Source organism: Plectropomus leopardus, chromosome 7 (assembly GCF_026936395.1).
Source record: "Plectropomus leopardus strain MGB_pleo_1.0 chromosome 7, ASM2693639v1, whole genome shotgun sequence".
In the NCBI taxonomy this organism is placed as follows: domain Eukaryota; kingdom Metazoa; phylum Chordata; class Actinopteri; order Perciformes; family Serranidae; genus Plectropomus; species Plectropomus leopardus.
The window spans coordinates 15,303,021-15,322,358 of record NC_142182.1 but is presented as its reverse complement, the minus strand read 5'-3'; the positions used below and the strand labels follow the sequence as shown (position 1 = coordinate 15,322,358).

Below are 19,338 nucleotides of genomic sequence, written 5' to 3'. Positions count from 1 at the left end.
AAGCCTGTGCCATCCCTCTCCCAGCAGAGGTCCACCACCACCCAACCTACTGTATCCAGCTCTCTCTGACCTACATCAACACAGAGCATTAATAAAGAAGTTATGAAGGGATGTGATGTGAAAGGGAGAAGAAAGAGGACACCATTTTGATTGCTGCTGTGCTGGTCATGGATGTTCATTCAGCTCAGTTAACTGAAGCGTTGGGAGCTTCTATGAAAGAGGGTGAGTGCAGCGCCTTGGGGGATGCAGGCTATTAGTGCTCAATGGGATGTGAGGCGGGAGGCAGCCAGGGAGGAGGCGGAGGCAGCAGCCCATCCATGAATACCCTCAGTGCTGCTCTCCCGCTTCCTGCATTCACTTTCCCAACAAAGAGCCACAATGGTGTCCTTTGCTGTCTTGGCTGGCTGAGGCCGCTCCTGGCGATGCTCAGAGCCATGTGGGGGGTAGAGAGGATGGTGTGTGTGTGTGTGTGTGTGTGTGTGTGCGCGTGTGTGTGTGAGGGGTTAGCTGGGAGCCGGCTTTAACACCGCACAACCCGTCTGCACGTGCCCAGCCCGCGGCCTGCCAGTGGCCGCACAAAAGGGATGATGTCATGCTTAGCCAATAACAAAAGAGTCTGGGTCCGTCGGGCCCTCCTCTCTCACACGGCTAGTTCCAGCTTTATCCAGCCTAGCATTAATCGCAAGCCTTATCCTCTTTACTGGGGATGGGGGATGGATAATAACAAACCAGCCATGGGGCAACACAAGATAGGGAGAGGAAGAGGAGAGGAAAAATAGAATAAATGATGAAGGAACGGGTTGGTGATGGAGAACTGCAGGATACAGTTGCGGGAGACGGACAGACGGAGCTGTCATGAGAGTGAAAGTGAGAGAAATCAGGAGGAAGCACGGCTCTGTGGGGCGCCACAGTGTGACACCTGCCAACCACAGGGCCCCACACAGAGATGGACCCAATAGACGCAGCATAGAAACACACTCAAGCTTGCTGCATTGACTATAGAAATGAAACTCAGTGTCTGACCAGATCCAAAACCTCTCACACTTCACAGCTCTTCAGCTCCAGCTTTTTCAACCTCTCCAGCTTTGCTTTTTGTCCTTGTTTTGTTTTCCCTGTCTAAATCCGTAGACTACAAGAGTAGGTCATGCATCATCACCACCCAAAACAAAACCATTATCTGAGCATGTTTTGGTCGGGATGAGTCACATATTCTGAGATGCAGGATCTCCCGTGTGGCCTTCGGGCTTAGCAGCATCCTTTTGTTCCCAGGTACGTGTAACTCCGGCAGAATGCACCAATATAAGGGGTGTTACACAAGATCCTTGTCCAGTTAATAGTGGTAGATTTTGAGTAGGGAAAGCATGTGGGTTTGACTGCCAGAAGCCCTTGCAATAAAGCTGAATTAAAAGTAATTGGTGTAACAGAGAGTCAGTGAGAAACAGCAGGCGCACGGGGACTCTCAGCCAATGTACCAATTATGCAGACGCTATTAGCTGAACCGAAGGTCATTTGACGTGAGAAAGTAACAATAATCCACAGTTCTCCTCCATTTTACCATCTAACCATAAGGAGAGTGTCAGTCACCTACAAGCGTGAAGTGTAATCCAACAGGGGCAGCAAAGCAATAATCTAAAGCAATGATGTGTAATTATTTGCCATTTAGTGGGCAGGGCGTGATTTTGGTGATTAAAGTTCTCTAACTGTGCACCAAATGGAAACAGAGTTCGTTTGTTTGCTACAACTCCAGGACTGATACAGTATCTACAGGACATAAAATAGGAGCAGGTCATAAATCGTTTTCATAAGTAGAATGAGATGTGTTACAGGTCAGACTCCTGGCAACCAGGAAGTAAAGCAACAAAACAAATTTTATGCTGCCATTCAAACCCAATGTGTCACACCTAAAAAAAAATTCCAATCACCTGTTATGTGTCATCAGCCTTTGTGGATTTATTGTGTTGGGTGTACCGTGCTTAAAAGTTAAATGAACTCCTAAAATAGCATTTGGAGAGTGTGTGCAGCCAAGAAGAGGAATCTCAACGGCAATGTCCACAGCTTTGTTGATGTGTTCGTCCCAACATGTAAAACTGTTGGGTGATGTGTGCATACTACACGGGGGCACTAAACACAGCCCACACATAAAACACACAAACTTAACCCCCCCCTCCCACTTAGATTTCCCCTCTCAGAGTTCCTTCAGTTTCACACAGTGACTAAAAATACAGGAGTCAGCGTGCCACGGGTGGACAGGCCATGGAAAAAAGGCTGTCATATTCGAAGGAGAAGTCATGGAAAACGGGAGGATCCGATTTCAGGGCCACTGATAAGCAACAAACCTACAGTACGCCCGCCTGCCTGACAAATATAGCACCCACTGATGTGGTGCAGGCTTGGGCTAACACAGGGGCGGCCAATCTGTAACCACAGCGGTACGTAGGTAAGGCTGTCAGAAATGTTCTTAGAAACCCACGAGGCATTGCCTTACTAAAGGACACCTCAGCAATTAAGCAACAACTGTTGACATTTGATCTTGAATCTGAGACCTCTGTTTCAAACAAAGTATTTGCTCTGACTACACTAACTTGTTGGATCTACTGTATCTGTGAATACTTAAAACCACATCCCTCTATTGCAAAAGCAACACACGACATTGATTTACCACTATAGAAGAGTATACCCTAAATTTTAACACTTGAACATAGAGCTGCAGACCAACATATGTCCTGTGTCTCCCTGTCCATTTAAACAAAGGATTCTTTCATGGAATAACTTGCCACCAAAGTCACTGCTGTATTCCTGTTTTGCATTCCCTTGCTGATTCTGCTACAAGCGAGATTTTGCTGACTTGTCCCAGTGCACTGTACTGTGAATGCACCACCTCAATTCGCAACCCTCATTTGCAAGAAGAGTCACTTGGTCTTTTCTTTGCATGTTACTGGAAAACCTTGTAAATCCCCAAAAAATCAGTAAGTACTCATGCATTTTTAAAGTTGAATAATCACATTTTAACTAGGTGCTGTTGGTGTGTAAATGAGGGAATATACTGAACGAACAAAATGCTGTATTAAAAAATGACATACATCAAAATCTTGACTTGGGTTAGACTTGCAACAGTATGAGATTGATAATCGCCTTAGAAAATATCATGATTTTAATTTTTTGTTATTATTATTTTTTTTAATTGAAAGAATTTTTAAAAAAAATAAACCCTTTATTAGCCCACCTTATAAGTATGTGTAAACAGTCATAAATAAAATAAAAGTGTAATTCCCTGAGCATTTGCATTTTTTTCAATATGTTAATGTACACGGTATGATAACTGCACCACAGTAAACCACAAAACCAGTATACTGCTGCAACCCTACTTGAGTCATGAAATCCACAGACTCCTGCTGAATCTTTATAGAATCAGTATATCACATTGGGAAGTGCAAATTCTGACGGAGAGTTACATGAGGATATTAATTCCACTCTCATGTCAGTTTGGTGAATATAAGATTAAAAATCAGTGTACAACTAGCTTGTCTTAGCAGCAGGACTGGAAACACTGGGAAGACAGCTGGCCTAGCTCTATACAAAGGTAACAAAATCTAATTTCCAGCACCTCTGAAGCACACTTATTAGTATGATATGTATATCATGATTGCTTAATTTGTTCAAAAACTGAAGACTAACATCAGTTTGCAAGGATCATGTGACAGACTGTTTAACTGGTGGAAATCCAGTGTCTTGCCCTTATCAGCAAGGTGGAAGCTTGCCACACAGACACACTGAATCCAGTCTGGCACTCTGATCAGTTGCATCACATCCTACCACGCAAAAAGCATCAACTGTCTGCTCAAAGGTCTGCTGAGCTTTAACTCACCTTCACTTTGCCATTAGGTTGCAGCAGCTCAGTGACGGACACCTTGTCCTGCTGCAGTCGCCTCTTCACCAGCTTGGAGCAGCAGACGTTGACCGCACCCTGCACATGCGACGCATTGTACTCGGAAAACGTCCTGCTGTCAATCACCAGCAAACGGCCCGTTCCTCTCTGGATGAGGCTCGCCAGGCGCTTGATGTCCATGGCACTTCGCTTAGTGGGACCTTTCTCCCCTGCCATGATGTACAGTAGGAGGTGCAGAGTAGTCACCCTGGGTCACTGACACGGGGTATTAAGAGATGGGGTGTGGAAGAAGAGGAGTGGATGAGAGAGGGAAAGGTGGAGGAAGAGATGGGGAGGAGGAGGAGGTGAGGTCAGTGAAGGAGGGCTACCACCGGAGCAAGTGCTGAGAGATTCATGGTGCCTGAAAAAGAGGAGACAAAGAAAAGAAAATTTAACTGTTGGAAAAGAATCAATGCAGGAGAGCATGGCACTCTATGCTTTATTTTAATGCTAGTATCGGCCTGCAGTGCCACTCTGCAAGTTTTGAGATACTGATGGTGAGATAGATGATGATCAGATATCAATTACCTCTGAGCTTCAGTCCACTCATGCCAGTGCAACAAATAAAACCATTCAAACCCCACTGCCACAAAGCGATAACAACCAACTTTATTTTGCGTTCAGTTCCACACCACAGTCACAAGTGCATGTTGTATTTTTGTGCATTCGTATCATCTTTTACTGGCAGACTTTGAGCACCTTGAAAATTAAAAATAGCCACAATGCTAAAGATGAATATAAAAGCTATTTTGAGGCTTAGAAGCCAACTGGATCATCCGCTGGGATTTATCAGTCCGGAGATCTGAAGAAATATCACACATCCAAACACAAAGCCAAAGACTTAGGAAAACATGCACAACAATAAAACACATGTGTGCGTGCGTGTGTGTGTGTGTGTGTGTGTGTGTGTGTGTGTGTACATGTCTGTGTAAGTGTGTGTAACGGTTGGTTGTTGTTGATCAGGGGGTCTCTTGGTAGCTCATGAAACAGGAAACTGAGGGCGTGAGATAAATTAAGCCAGGGGAATTCAGAGAGCAGGTCTGGACACAGGCAAACGGCCTGTGTGACATCCTGTGTATGTGTGAATGCCTGTGAATGTGAGTGTGTGAGATACAGAGAGACATCCATAAACATGATGAACTGTCTGCTTGCATGTATCATTACGAATCACTGTAATATCCTCCTTGGTCACAATCATGACACCGCCTAAACATTCGACGTCATTAAAAGTGTGCCTGGTAACACATGACCATAAAAAACACACAGTGCCATTTGTTAAAACATAGAAATAAAAGGCCTGTGTAGATTGAGGATCATTTCCTTGGTCAGCCAGGTGTCATACGACAAGTGAGAAGGTCAGAATGTGAATACAGTCGTGTTGTTTTATTCATCTACAGGCACATGGTGTCATGAAAAATGAATGGGCCTCCTCTCATTTACCCCAAAGCCTAAATGGAGGTTTAAACCTCGGCTGAAAAGGGAGAGTACCACAGACAGTGGCGTAGAAACAGATAGTGGAGGGAGATAAAGTCGGAGAACACAAAAGTGTGGGCATAATATAACAGAAGAAACTTAAAATTAAAGGGCAGAAGCAGCAGGGGAGAATGGCAAAATAGCAAACATAAAATCATGTGAGCGTTGTGTTCTGATATTAACGTAAACAGAAGTATTTGTGAAGCAGAACAAGACCAGAACTGTGGTGAAAAGGTGGGACTGAGAGAAGAGAGAAGAGACTGAGAGAGAGAGGTGATGAGGAGAAACTGTGTGTTCTGATAGTGTCTTAAGAAGATGCTCACGCGGCTCTGCTCTGCAACTTTTCACCTCTGTTCTGACACTAGAGAGAGGAGAGGGGGGAGGAGGTAGCAAAAGGATGTTATGTAGTGAGGATCTCTCTAGCCTAGCAACTCAGCCAGCTCAAGGTAAGAGAGGAACTGTGGTGATGGAGCAGGGAGGAAAGAAAGAGACTGCTTGAAGGAGAGAAACACATAAAAGAAAAGCACAGGTAAAGACGGGAAAGAGAAACACACATAAACTAACTTGTAGACAGCTGAACCAAACTCAGGATGTGGAGTGGATTATGTGATGACATGACAGGTGTTGCAGTGCCATTCATGACAGTAGAGGCTGTGCATCACTCTTCTATAGATCCATAAAATATTCATTTTTCGTCATCCATGCTATATCTCCTATAGGCTGCTGGCCAAGCCTGAACATAGATGGACACATGCTGTTGCTGCTTGGCAACCTGCCTGATGCAAGAGCAGCACAGGAACATGGACGAACATCTAGATAGACAGTAGCAACTGCCTGCACTGTAAACACAGCCAAACTGCTGCTGTAATAGAGAGTAGCCACAGTCAAGTCATGAGTGTGCAGACACAAACGCGCCATAACAGACACATCATGGTTAAATAAAACATAGGATAGTAAAGTCAGTCAATGAAGACAGTACTCGCTGCACTCCACACAAACATAATGCAGCTTATACTGTATCTTAAGAGAGAAACACAGAAAAACAAATCCACTTAAGCTGATCTAATCTGTCTGTCTGTGTCAAACTTATGACTGGATGTGGATTTCTCCATTAATACTTTAAGCATAGCACAATTTTGCAGCGACACAGTACATACTGACACAGTGACGTTTCCCCACTTTCCCCACAACATGCACCCCAGAAGCCTTTCTGCAGGATTATTAAGCCTTGCTGCAACGCCAGCGCTCCTCTACCACCAACAGCCCCTGCATGCTACATTAACGACCTGCCCCATCACCTGTTATATCATACCTTATATGGCGTGGCGCCCTTTAGCCGAGCAGCTAACACCACAGCTTCCAGGGGTGTGAATCTTTCTCTCTGTTTTTCCCTTTTTCCCTGCTGCTGAGCACAACATCTGACGCTGCATATGTCTAATGGCGACTGCTCTCCCACCACCCGCCCAGCCTCTCTCACTTTTTTCTCTCTGAATCCCTCCTTCCTCCTTTATCACTCTCTTTCTTGCTCTTGTGCAGTGAACGGGGACGGGGAGGGGAGGAGTGTGCAGGTTTACATGTGTGGTGGCAGCAGAGAGGGAGAGAGGGCCACGCTGCATCTTTCTACGTCGCTAGACAATCATCCTATGGTAACCTCGCTCTCAGTGGACCCTGTTTGTGTGATAAGAAGAGAGGAGAAAAATGAAGGAAGTAAAGGAAACAGGGAGTATGATAGTGATGGGAAAGTACCAGATTATGATAAGGAAGAGAATCAAGATGATGAATGACACAGAGAAGGAGCACAAACTTATTATGCTTACTCAACATAGCAACTACAACCCCGACCTTTTATGCAAAATCATCTTTTTTCCCCCTTATCAGGAACAATAAGGAGCAAAAACAAACAAGCCTATCGCACTAAAATAGGCAGCAGCCAGAAGCTTGCTGTGAGGCTCTGGCTGAACGGAGGAAAACAAACCGAGAGGAGAGAAAGCAGAGAGACAGAGACAGCGTGTACAGGCCCGGAGCAGATTCTGTTGTTGCCATAGAAACAGCCCGGTTGGAGTGAGCAGGGGGCATTGGGAGGGTGATGGTGATGGGATGCTACTGGTGCTGATGCTGGATTGGGATACAAGAGGGGAGAGAGCTGAAACTGACAGTGCTACTTATGAAATAGATTCTCACAAATTCAGCAGTATGGAAGATGATTTGGTCTGACCCATTCTTCTAAAGTCTGGGAAAGCAAGTTTTTTCTCTATCTGTCCTATGCTGGTTGAACAACAACAACATCCTTCTGACTGCTTTCCCATGAATGTAGTCCACATGCAAACAAGTGCACTTAGTCCAAAGATGAAGTTGGACAAGGTTGTGCACCTTAAAGCAATGTGGTTACACCTTGACTCAGCTGAAGGCAGAAGAACTGGATAAACAGGTTTATTTTGAAGGATTTTTTTTTCATCTTGCTGGGGAATTTAAATATCTGAATTACAGTGCCTGAAAAGCACTGGGATTTCCAGTTCTGCATCTGTAAAAGCATGAGAACCATGCTTGCTTAGTAGGGATGTCCCAATCAAGATTTTCCTTTTTGCTCCAAAGATCAGTCTTTTTATAATGAGTATCTGTGGATACCAAGTCCTGATCTGATACTTATATTTACCTAGATAATACAGTTGCAGAATGCACACTTTAAGTACTTTACAATCCAGTGTATGTGCTTGAGCATTTAATAGTTCTGCAATGCAATACAAGAAAAAAATGTCTGCAATCCTAAGGGTTTTTAATTTTATTTTTAAATAAATAACAAAGTAAACCAAACATATTTTTGTGGCTCTTATCAAAATTTCACTTAGTGCAGCATTTGTTTTTTCAACAAAATAACAAAGTAAACAAACTAAAATGTATGTAGATATTGCTCTCAAATCCACTTGTAGGATTTGTAGAGTACAGAACTCTGTAAATGAGGAAAATAATCTCAATCCACTTCAGTAAGTAGTAGTGTTATAGCTGAACTTTAACATGTCTAGTCAAAACAAATAGAAAAATATCTGCTGCAAGTTGTGGTCTCTGTTTACCATCCCTGTGTGACAGTGGATGTAAACAAAGATTCAGGTGGGGCGTGTTCCCAAAACATCCAATCCCGATCAATTAAAAAATGCATTCATCGGGCCAAAACCAATCCTTCTGATCAGATCGTGACATCCCTATTGCTGAGTACATGGACTGCAAACCTGCATTTAACAGTGCTAACACATGTACCAACCCTAGCCACAGATAAAGCATGATGCAGGTATAACCTCCCCATTCTCATGTTTAACCATTTGTACAAAACAAGTGCAATACTTGTTCTTGTTTAGTTTTTTTTTTCCAGAACAGACTTTACAGTGACTCTCTTTAAAGCTGATAATAAAAGTTTCTTTGCAATGGGTCAGTAAAAAATAGTTGAGCAAGTGACTTATCTCCACAAAGACATAACCCATGCAGCTATATTCACAAGCCCTTCCTACAAAACCATGAGCTAAGCATGCTGATGGCTCAATAACACCATATCAGACATCAGCGAGAGAGGCAAACACAAAGAGAGCAACTGGAGGGCAACCATCGCTGATGTAATACCATCCAGGTTATTCATTAACTCCCTGCATAACGTCACCTGCAGCCAGAGCCTCAAGTAGACTGATATAAAGCTGGCTCTTCGATTCATACAATGAGAGACATGAGATGTTTGTTTAGATCACAAACAATTGCATCACCAGAGCACGTCGTGCCCTTTACTCTGTGACAGAGGCTCTCTTATAAACTAAAAGCTTTGTATCTGCATGCTTTTACACACTGCTTCTTTTGAGCACATGTGACCACAACAAGGGACCCTGCAGGTATTCAGGCCAACACTGTCAACACAGGGCTGACAGAGGATTATAGGGTTACCAGTTTATAGTGGAGAAGTTGGTAACAACAATTAGAGATCATGTTTGGTTATGCTGTAACATGAATAATACATTTCCTTGTCCATGTACATAATTCCTGCTTGAGTCACTTCAGATAGATTTTAATCTGCAATGAATGATCTACACTACCTAACAACATAATCAAAGTCTGTTTTGAATGACAAATGGCAGAAATTAAAAGCATTATTCTTAAACTTCGAAGAAATTTTGATATAACATATACCATGATAATTATCAATATTTCTATTGTGATAACATTTAAGCCACATAACCTAGCCCTGTATGCCTTCAAAATACTGCTTAGTTATCAGTTGCGGGCAATAGTCTGGTAAGAGTATTTCTGTTCTGTTTCCTGACAGCTTCTGATTCATTAGCTGATTTATAAGACAAATTAACCCATATTTCTATGAAACTGGGGAAACCTTGAGTAGAAGTGCAACAAAAAAAGTTTTATCATTTGATCTGCTGTTTTCCTAACTATTATATCATTGCTTTGTCTATAAAATGCAGAAAATAGTGAGCCATTTCCTCAAAACCAAGGTGCAAAAAAAACCCCTGTTTAGTCCTAAACCCAAGGGTATTTTGTTTCCTATTACTTAAGAAAATAAAAGCAGCAAATCTTACCAACAAAAGCTGGAACTAGAGAATAATTGGTTATTTTTAATCAATCATGAAAGCAGCTGCATGACAATTTTCTGATTAATCTGTTAGTTATTTAAGCTCTACTAGGATGTTTTCATTCCCTGTCTGAAAATTAGATCCTAATATCAGCTGACACGAATCTAAAATTTTACCTTAAAACACTTATTTATGTAGGCCTACTACATGGGGTCGATAGCAATAGGTATATCCAAGCAGTTGGATGTAAATAATGAATGTGTTCATCACAAATCGGGTTAGTGACAGCCCTGGTAGAGTAGCGTAGAGTCTATACAGAAAATTACATACAGGAAAATGGAACACAAGTGGTGCTGTTACAGTGATCAAGTAATTTGAGGAAATCAATTTATGGTAGAAGCCCCAGTGGAGTATAATCGTACTGTAAACAACATAACCAGGTATAAAACCTTCTGGTGCCCTCTAATCGATACTCTCCCAGTAGGGCTGCTGCAAATTGCGGGGTCATATAACAAGCAGGGGCTACCCCGGACTCCATAACAATAATCACGACATGGATACTGATGCAAACAAAAATACCTGACATAAAATAGCACTGCGTGAGCTATAAATAGCGAATAAATAAAATAAATGTGGAGAATCTGTACCTAAAAAATGCAGCTATTGTGATAACAAAGAGACAGGACGCACAAAGAAATAGAAGGTACATTGTGGCCTGTTTGATAACGTTTAATAACAATGATGGAGTGTGAGCGGTCGTAGCGCACTATAATAAACCGACCTAGATTAGAAATAAGAATAGAACACAATGCGGCCATTGCTTTTTTTTTTATACAAACGATGCATATTTTGCTCATGTCACGTTATAAACTACACGTTTATGGAAAGGTTCAATGCGCGTTATTTGAGTGGGAAACCTACTCCGTGTTGTTATGACGCGTGGATATGTCCGCATGCGAAAATGAAGCACTCCATTGATCGGACAGGCATAAACAGAATGCAAATTAAACAGAATATATATATTAAAAAACACAACCTACCTTGAAATGATCTCACAGTAAACGATAAGATGTTTGTTAAAATAAAATAATCAATAACTTCAGCCTGGACAGGTTTAATTCCCATAATAACACGGGCGCGCACTTCAAGGGGGGGGGAGTGCGCGCTGACAGACTCGCCGCTGCGGCGGTGGGCACGAGCACAGATAGCGAGCAACCGCTGCTAAGCTAACTCTGAGGGTAGCAACGCACTTGATAACAGGACGTCTCGTTTCGACAAATTAACACTCACAAACACTCACCTCGGGCTCCACGCGTCCCCTGTGTGTTATTCAGCTGGTCTCCATGTGTGAGGGGACAGCGGCGGTGTCTTCATGGGGCTGGCCGGTGTTTACCTGGCTGTATGGCGGGGGACAGTGCAGCTGACAGCGGGTGACAGCGCCAGAAACAAACGAGACATGAAAGCGCGGTGACAGGCTACAAACCGCTCCTTCAGCCGTTTAACTGACCTGGATATGCGGTCAGCTCGTGGAGGGTTAGATTAGTTTTGCTAGGCTAGGTTAACAGCTAAAACGGGTGGTGTGTGCGTGTGTGTGTGTGTGTGTGTAGGGGAGGAGGGGTGTGTAGTTACTGAAGGTGCACTTTAGCACTTTCTTGAACTAAGGCGATGAGGTCATGGTTCAGTAGGGAGAGGAAAAAAAAGAAAAAATATATGAGGTTGACGTCACCTCCAGCCAATCAGCGCAGGCGGCTCGGGGGCTGGGTGACGTCAGCGTTCTGATCCTTGGATTAAAGGGACAGTCCGGCTTTTTAAAGGAGACGCGCAATGGCTCGTGCACTCACCGCCATAGCAATCAACCAGTCCTAGTAAATGACCTTTGTCGTGCTCCAGTATATTTGTAATATCTGTTTTTATTGTTAGGAAAAAAATGCAACTGCAATATGATTGAACAAGGGAGAACGATTATACCTACATTTCATATGTTATTATAAAAAAAAAATATCACATGCTTCATACAGATAGCAGCTGGAAGGGTGAATAAACTGATGAATGAATATTTCAAGTTAAACATGATTAAAACATTAAAGCACTCAATTGGAGATTTACAATGAGTTAAGTTAAAAAAATGTTTTTAAGAGGTAATTTCATGCTTGTGTAAAAATAAAATGGTTAATGCATTTTCACTATAAATGTTATTAGAACATTGTAAAGCCACAGCTTTGCAATATTTTTTCTTTAATCTAGCTCTTACAGTGTGATCACAATGTGTTCACTGTATGATTCGGAGCTACAGTGTAATGAATTTTTTTGAACCATCAGTTTGAGAGCAGACCATCATAAGGCCGAGCATGCTACAGTCCCAGTGACCCAAAAGATAGGCCTAAATAATTTTAAAAAAACACTTACAACAACATCCACATAATATTGTGCTAAAGATAATATTTTTTTCATAATAATTCCTTAATAGAATCTTGCTTTGAGTTATTTATTTACTGAATTTGCATCCAATGGCAGAATTGTATGTCAGTGTTTTGACCCCAAAGGTGCTATTTGTTGTTGGTATACAGTTGTAGTTTGCTAATAATAAGTGGTATTTTTTATTATTCTAGGTGTTTGCTTTATTTCAGATTAGATTTTGATAGTATTTTAAATAGTTTTTTTTAGTTTGATAATAAAAATAATAACAATCATAACAATAGACAATAACAATAGTTATTGTCTATTATTATTATTATAGGCAGTAGCCATTTTTTGTTTCTCTGATTGCTTGTTTTTGGGAAAATAATCATAAGAAAAATGGACAATGGACTTCTTTTGCCTGCATTCATCACATGCCCAAGTTGTGTCTATGGCTGTTTGTTTCTGTTTAATTTAGGTTTGATCTTGCTGACAAATTGCCACTACAAGACCCAAAGTCTAGTTTTTCCCATGGATATTGCAACATTAAACATATCTGGCAATGATTTAAAGGCTGTGTACATCCACACAGGTGTTTTGAATTACTCTGTCTGATTAGTTGGAAGTTGGGTGGAAGCTATGCTAGGATTTGCATGATATCACCAATTTCTGTGTACTAAAAGAACGACAGAGGTGTAATTTATAAGTGTCAATAAAGTAATACAGCACACAATCCTGAGAAAAGCTCTAACCCTAACCCTCTAAAAGACAACAACGAAAAATAGCATTCTGATAATACACAAAGAAATCGATGTTGATTTCTCAACAATATCACATTCCTATGAACCACTGAATAAAGCAGTTGTAATAAGTGGGTGTAGGGTGTTTGAATTCAGTTCATGAATTCTCTTTTGTTTGATTGAAAGCCTTTGTTCTGTTGCTCACCCATCTAAATGTGTTAGTGAGTAACCAGACGAATGCAGGGGAAAAGTAATTGGCAGTATCTGTAATTAGATTGTATATACTGACACCTAGTGGTACAATAAGTAACTGCATTCTGTGGTGTAAGCATTTTTGCAGGTAAGGTTAGGTTAGGTACAGTAAGGGTGGGTGGATGTCACATCTTAGTTTTGACATACTCGCACCTTTAAATCTCAAAGCTATATTTTCATTGCAGCCTTTATATTTTTAATCTAGAGCCATCGTAATCATCTTTACTGCTCTGGTTTAATCTGACACTGCACAAAACAATAATATGTCAAAATCCATGTTGTTGCTTTAATCTACAGAAGATAAAATAAGATGATAATTTATTGTCAGTTTTCATGGAAATTTGTCTTACATCCTCAAGATATCAACAATCAACAGAATAGCATAAAAACAATTTAGTGGCATTACATAAATAAACTGGCATTTAAAGAATAATGACTAAAGAAGTTAGTATACAGAAAAAAATAACTTTTTTTGTGAAAAACAGTAGCATCATGTAAACAAACTGGCATTTAAAGGGGAAAAAATATGAATATGAATGTACATTTGGTAGTTATGATCAAGACTGAAGTTTCTTAAAAGATTTAAGCCAGTGAAAGTGGTAAATATATATTATTTTTAGGACAGTTTTAGGAAGTGGACATTTCGGTCCTGTAATGATACCACTGGAGCTTTTTTAAAATGTGGCACAAGGGTTAAAAGGAGGTTTGTGTGCTTGTGTGTGAATGAGAATCAGAGAGACAGCAACACACATTCATGAAAATCTACCTTTATTTGGATGCAAAAACTCACAACTTAAAGCGATACTGTAGCAGAGGAGAGGAATACTGATTGCTGGTTGGTTGTACGTCTTACTGTTTGGCTATTTGTCATCCCCATTTTGATCATCGGAGGAGTACCAGGTAAGCATTGAAAACAAGCACTCAAAACAAAAGCTCGAGTACACTGGACATTATCAGAGGATTATGCCAAAAGTTTGACAACAGAATGTAGCATTTCTTATCAATCCCAGTCCTTTTTCCATAAAAGGCAATTTTGGCAGTTTAATTTGCTATTTGATTTGATGTTAATAGATTGGTCCGAGCCCACACAGTTAACTCCATCCTCTGATAATGTTCATGACTGTTGATCTGATGCATTGAGTCAAGATAGAAATTGTTTCAGTGTGATATTTGTTACATAGAAAACTGTCTTCACTGTTTTAGCTGCCTTACACATAGCAATTATTTCTCGTGTTGTCAACTGAGAGTGGCCTACAGATGGATTTGAGTGAAAAACTCAGTCTGAGGTAAAATTCTCCAAGAAAAAACAATAAAAACATACACAAAAAGCAAAGCATATTAAAGCAAAGCCTAAAGGCATAAAGTAATAATACTGAAGACTGAACATAATCTATTTATTTTTTGTACTGTAAGGTAACTTAGGTAGTTGTCACATTTTTGTTCTGTCAAATCTTGCAATATAAACCGATGGTTTGATCCACAGTATGAGCTACATTCCATCATGGTGTAAACGGAAATATACACAAGGCATCTACTCGAAAGGATTGTATCAAAATGTTCTAAAAATATCTCTGGTTGGTTTCACAAAAGCAAACTGTATCAAAAGCATTGGCCGAGAGCAAGCAATATAATAGGCTTAAACCCTTTTACACAACAAAAAGCAGGACAACCAATCACGTCGCTTTGATTGTGGACCTATGGAGTCCCATACAGCACATGCAATCCATTAAACTCAACACAATCAAAACACAATACGGAAAGAAAAATAACTTTTACAGCTGAACATCAGAGACAACCTTAGTTGGTCTATTGTGCTTCATACAGATTAGGCCTGGCCTGTCTATACAACAATCATGGGCTTCTTACTTCACGGATGTGTTCAAGCTACTGTTAAAAGCAGAGGCATCACGGAGCATGAAACTCTGAGGGCGATCATGAAAGTAATGGGACATTTACAAGAAGATTATGTGACCACCTGTCATCCATTTATGGTACAGTTCTTTTAATGCAACGTTTTGCTTTCCTGTGCATTACACGTCCCTGTACTGTGTATGTCAGATTCTCCAGTGCTTTCATTGGGCTTTGCATTGATTTCTCTGACGGCCTGATTCTATTTCTGGCCTCTGTCCCCTCAGTGTCGCCGGCTCTGTGACGCCTCTGAGTGTACGTCTATGTGGTCTTAATGTAGGAGTTGTTTACTGTAAACATCATGGGCCATGAGGACTGCACAGGCAGCATGGTAGAACTGTAATACTGTAGATTGCACAGAAATCCTAATTAGTTCATTAATAACCTAATTGTTATACATTCCTATGTTCCATAACATTGCACATGCCTTTAATGAACACTTAGCACCATGCAACCTGAAGATGAGGTGGTTCCTGAATGCATCAAAAGTTAAAACAGGCCTTCTGTAATGATTTTCTTTTTTTACACTAAAAGTGAAAGTCAATGAGAAAACATGTTAGTTAACTTAAATTTTTAATACTTTAATATTAGGCTGGCGTTTGATCATTTCTAGAGATTTAAATTATGCTGGCACTTATATTGTAGAAGGCCCTTAAAACTGACACTAACTTTGGGAGCTTAAATTTCATCCTCACAGCAAACCGACACCGCTGCAGGTGTTCTGATTATACTTCAGCTCCAGTTTAAACTTTACAGCTGTACATATACAGTATGTGAGGGGGCTGAGAACTCAATGAGGCCTTGATGACTGAGACTCATGTACAGTAACGTGATAAAAATCCTCAGCAGTGCAAATTAAATTGTGTCAGGCGAGCGGGCTTTGATTAATTCAGGGCCTGACTGTCATGGCCCTTGTGGACACTCAAGTGTCTGATTAGGATTTTCAGGGGGCTATTTCAAATCCCACCTCCCTGTTTTTGTTCTGCTCAAAGACATACAGTAAGCACAGATTTCATATTGACCATTCAGTCCTGTCTGAGCAAGCCTGTCTTGGGTGAAGAGATAACAATGGTTTGAACTTGTTAAAGGGTGAGATTGAGATGATGCTAGGTACAGTGGTGCATACCACCAGAGGCGGTACAGTGTACAGTGGTGTGTCTCGGTCTGGGTGTGGCTGTAGCGCTCACTCTACTCCTCTGCGGTGTGCAGCTGCTTCTCATACAGGCTGAGGACATGATGCACAAACTGGTACTGCTCACACGTCTGGATCATCCCACCCCTGAGAAAGACATACAGAAAGAAACGGTTGGTCAGTCAGTCCACACTTGGGTCCAGACTGACATATCTCAATAACTATCAGTTTGATTGCCTTTGAAACCTTTGAAAATTGCAAAATAAAAGTAAAAGGTGTTTGGTATTTGTTTTTAATATTCATTTTTAAAATTTTTATTCCTTTCTCAAGTCATTTCCTGTTTTAGTTCTGTTACTTTTCTTTTTTTTTGCTGCTATTTTCAGGTAATCTTTTTGTAATTTCTTGCTAATGATTCATTTTGCGTCATTTCTTGCCTTCTTACCATGTTTTTGAAAGAAATCAAGCCAATTTGCTCAGGTTTCAAAGGGTTAAAATCCTTAGTAAACATGATCAAATCAAGGTCAAAGATTTCACTTGTCCAATGAGATATCTCATCATCTAGCATACAGATTTGCACTAACTTGTACAGACATTCTTGATTCCCTGACGGTGGATCCCAATGACTGCAGGGATCCTCTGACTTTTCAAATGAGATTGACATTTGTGGTTTTGAGCAAAATGTCTCCATTGTCAGATAAAGGAGAGAATAAAACAGGCTTATATAGGTTATACAAGTATTTAGCTACTTTTATTAAGGTAGAGCAAGTTCTACATTTTTGTATTACAAAGGTACATATATATTTTTTAAATGCAGTAGTTAATGCAACTGCTAATCACAATTTTATTAAAAATGGGTGGCGCGGTGGTATAGCGGTTAGCACTTTGACCTCAAGTTCAAACCCCAGGTGTAGGATTTGAAGCTACAGCGGAGCTCTTCTGTGTGGCGTCTGCATTTTTTCCCTGTATCAGTGTGGTTTCTTCAGGTTCTCCAGCTTCCGCCCACAGTCCAAAGACATGCAGGGTAGATTAATTGGTGACTCTAAATTGGCTGTAGGTGTGAATGTGAGCATGAATGGTTGTCTGCAATAGTCTGGCGACCTATTGTACCCCGCCTCTCACCTAATGTCAGCTGGGCTAGGCTCCAGCCCTCCCGCGACTCTAAGTGGGATAAGTGATCACGATGTCACACACAGCGGTAATAATGTCTCACACATTGAAGCAGCTCTCATATTTACATTTCATTCTTCTACCCTCCTGAAGTAAAACTGGATCAGTATTTAAAAGCTACAACAAAGAATAAAATGTTCATATCATTTTGCCTAATGTCTAGCATGTCTAACTGGGACACTGAAATGACATACTTCATTGGTTATTAGTTACTTTTTTTTGTTTTGCATGCAATATGATTTTTGAATGTACATAATGTATATGATTTTTTGTCATATTGTATGTTTTATGTGTCAAACCCCAGAAAGATTAGCTGATGCTTGTGGTTAGCTAATGGAGGTCTAATAAACTAAACTAAACTATTGGTTCTGTGTTTCTCTGCTATAGGAAGTTAAAATTGTGAAAGAGAGGCCACCTAGTGAGCACTTTACTTGGCTAGAAAAAACATTTAAATCATGTTGCTTAATAAATTAGGTGGTCATTTTAAGATTTTCTGAAGTATTGAAAGATTAATAATCCATAATTTAAGCATATAAGATGGCTGTTATTGACTTAAGTAATGAAACACATTCTTGATGGTCCCATAAATTCAAAATGTTCACGTTTCATTTTGGGGTTCAATCTTGAGCTCACAGCAGGAGCTTTGGAACCAGATCAAACAAAACTATGTCACCTCACTCTTTTCCATTACAAAGACTTGATGCCAGGCACTAAAGATGGTACTGAGCATGGATCAGGGCTAAGAATATCTCACCTGTCCAGACGGAGCTGGCAGGTGGTTCTCAGGATGTCCACCACACCCTCAGTCCTCAGCTGCTTGCACAGGATGGAGGTGGCAATGAAGCAGCCAGTTCGACCAATTCCAGCACTGCGGACAAAAAGTTGGAGGGGTAAAAGCACGTGAGAGAAAACAGACGGATTGGTATATTGATTAGCACTGATCCCATTAATTTGATTAATGCCAAATGCTCCCTCGGGAAATCAGACAGTGGAGGATTGGAAGAAGACACTGGTTTTGTAGTAAAAAAAATGGCAGTAAAAAGGGTTCCTGTGGTATAAAACTGGGCAATTTCAACATACATCTTTATTGTCAACATGGGTTTATTATAGATCTTTGGACTCAAAACCTTCTGAACACATTTTTAACTCCTTATTCGTCTCTATATCACTAAAAAGCTACTTTCATACCTGCAGTGAACAATTGTAGGGCCACTGGAGGGCGGAGCTTCCTCTCGGGCCCTTTCCACTTCCTGCACCAGCTCCAGAAGAGGTGGTGCCTTGTCTGGAGTCTTCTGGTCAGGCCACGAGGTGTACCAATACTGCCGCAGACTGCGCTCTTCTCCCCCACACTGACACACACACACACACACACACACACACACACACACACACACACACACACACACACCACACACACACACACACAAACGCACAGATGGGCAGTCAAGCATGAAATACAGATGTGATCATAATGCACATGCATATGAGGCAGACAAACTGAGAGAGACTTCAGATCAGCCTGTTGCTCTGCATGCATATCCATATTGTTACCTTGGTGTTAGTTGCTACGACAACAATGAATGCAGAGCAAGACAGTGCAAAAAGAGGGTTATAAAAAAAGAGCTTACATAGTCTATTCCTTCCTTGCCTGTACTGGAACATAATCAAATCCATCAGCTGCTTCTATCACCCGAGTGTCAGTCAGACAGTAATCATTAATACAACAGATTAACAACATAAACAAGCTTTTAACTCGAATAAACAACAAGCTTTTAGCACATTTAT

The 19,338-nt window shown here is 40.9% G+C and overlaps 2 protein-coding genes across 7 annotated transcripts in view; both read right to left on the bottom strand.

Annotated features, from left to right (window-relative positions):
• The window catches only part of dusp8a (dual specificity phosphatase 8a), a 51,471-nt gene extending 39,882 nt beyond the window's left edge, over window positions 1–11,589 (bottom strand). The window contains exons 1-2 of one of the 3 annotated variants that reach the window (XM_088080015.1): window positions 11,258–11,589; window positions 3,866–4,286 (exon numbers count right to left, since the gene is read on the bottom strand). In XM_088080015.1, coding sequence (XP_087936141.1) covers window positions 3,866–4,102 — 237 coding nt within the window. In that variant the 5' untranslated portion in view covers window positions 4,103–4,286; window positions 11,258–11,589. Of the gene's footprint in view, window positions 1–3,865; window positions 4,287–6,710; window positions 6,845–10,997; window positions 11,140–11,257 lie in introns of those variants that run through there. The other 2 variants (XM_042496335.2, XM_088080016.1) reach the window with 2 other exon arrangements.
• Window positions 11,590–14,097: 2,508 nt separating this feature from the next.
• LOC121950813 (tyrosine-protein phosphatase non-receptor type 5-like) overlaps window positions 14,098–19,338 on the bottom strand; it is a 31,140-nt gene continuing 25,899 nt past the window's right edge. For all 4 annotated transcript variants that reach the window (XM_088080013.1, XM_042496936.2, XM_042496937.2 and 1 more), the window contains 3 exons: window positions 18,742–18,902; window positions 18,308–18,421; window positions 14,098–16,533 (listed from right to left, as the gene is read on the bottom strand). In XM_088080013.1, coding sequence (XP_087936139.1) covers window positions 16,443–16,533; window positions 18,308–18,421; window positions 18,742–18,902 — 366 coding nt within the window. In that variant the 3' untranslated portion in view covers window positions 14,098–16,442. The remainder of the gene's footprint in view (window positions 16,534–18,307; window positions 18,422–18,741; window positions 18,903–19,338) is intronic.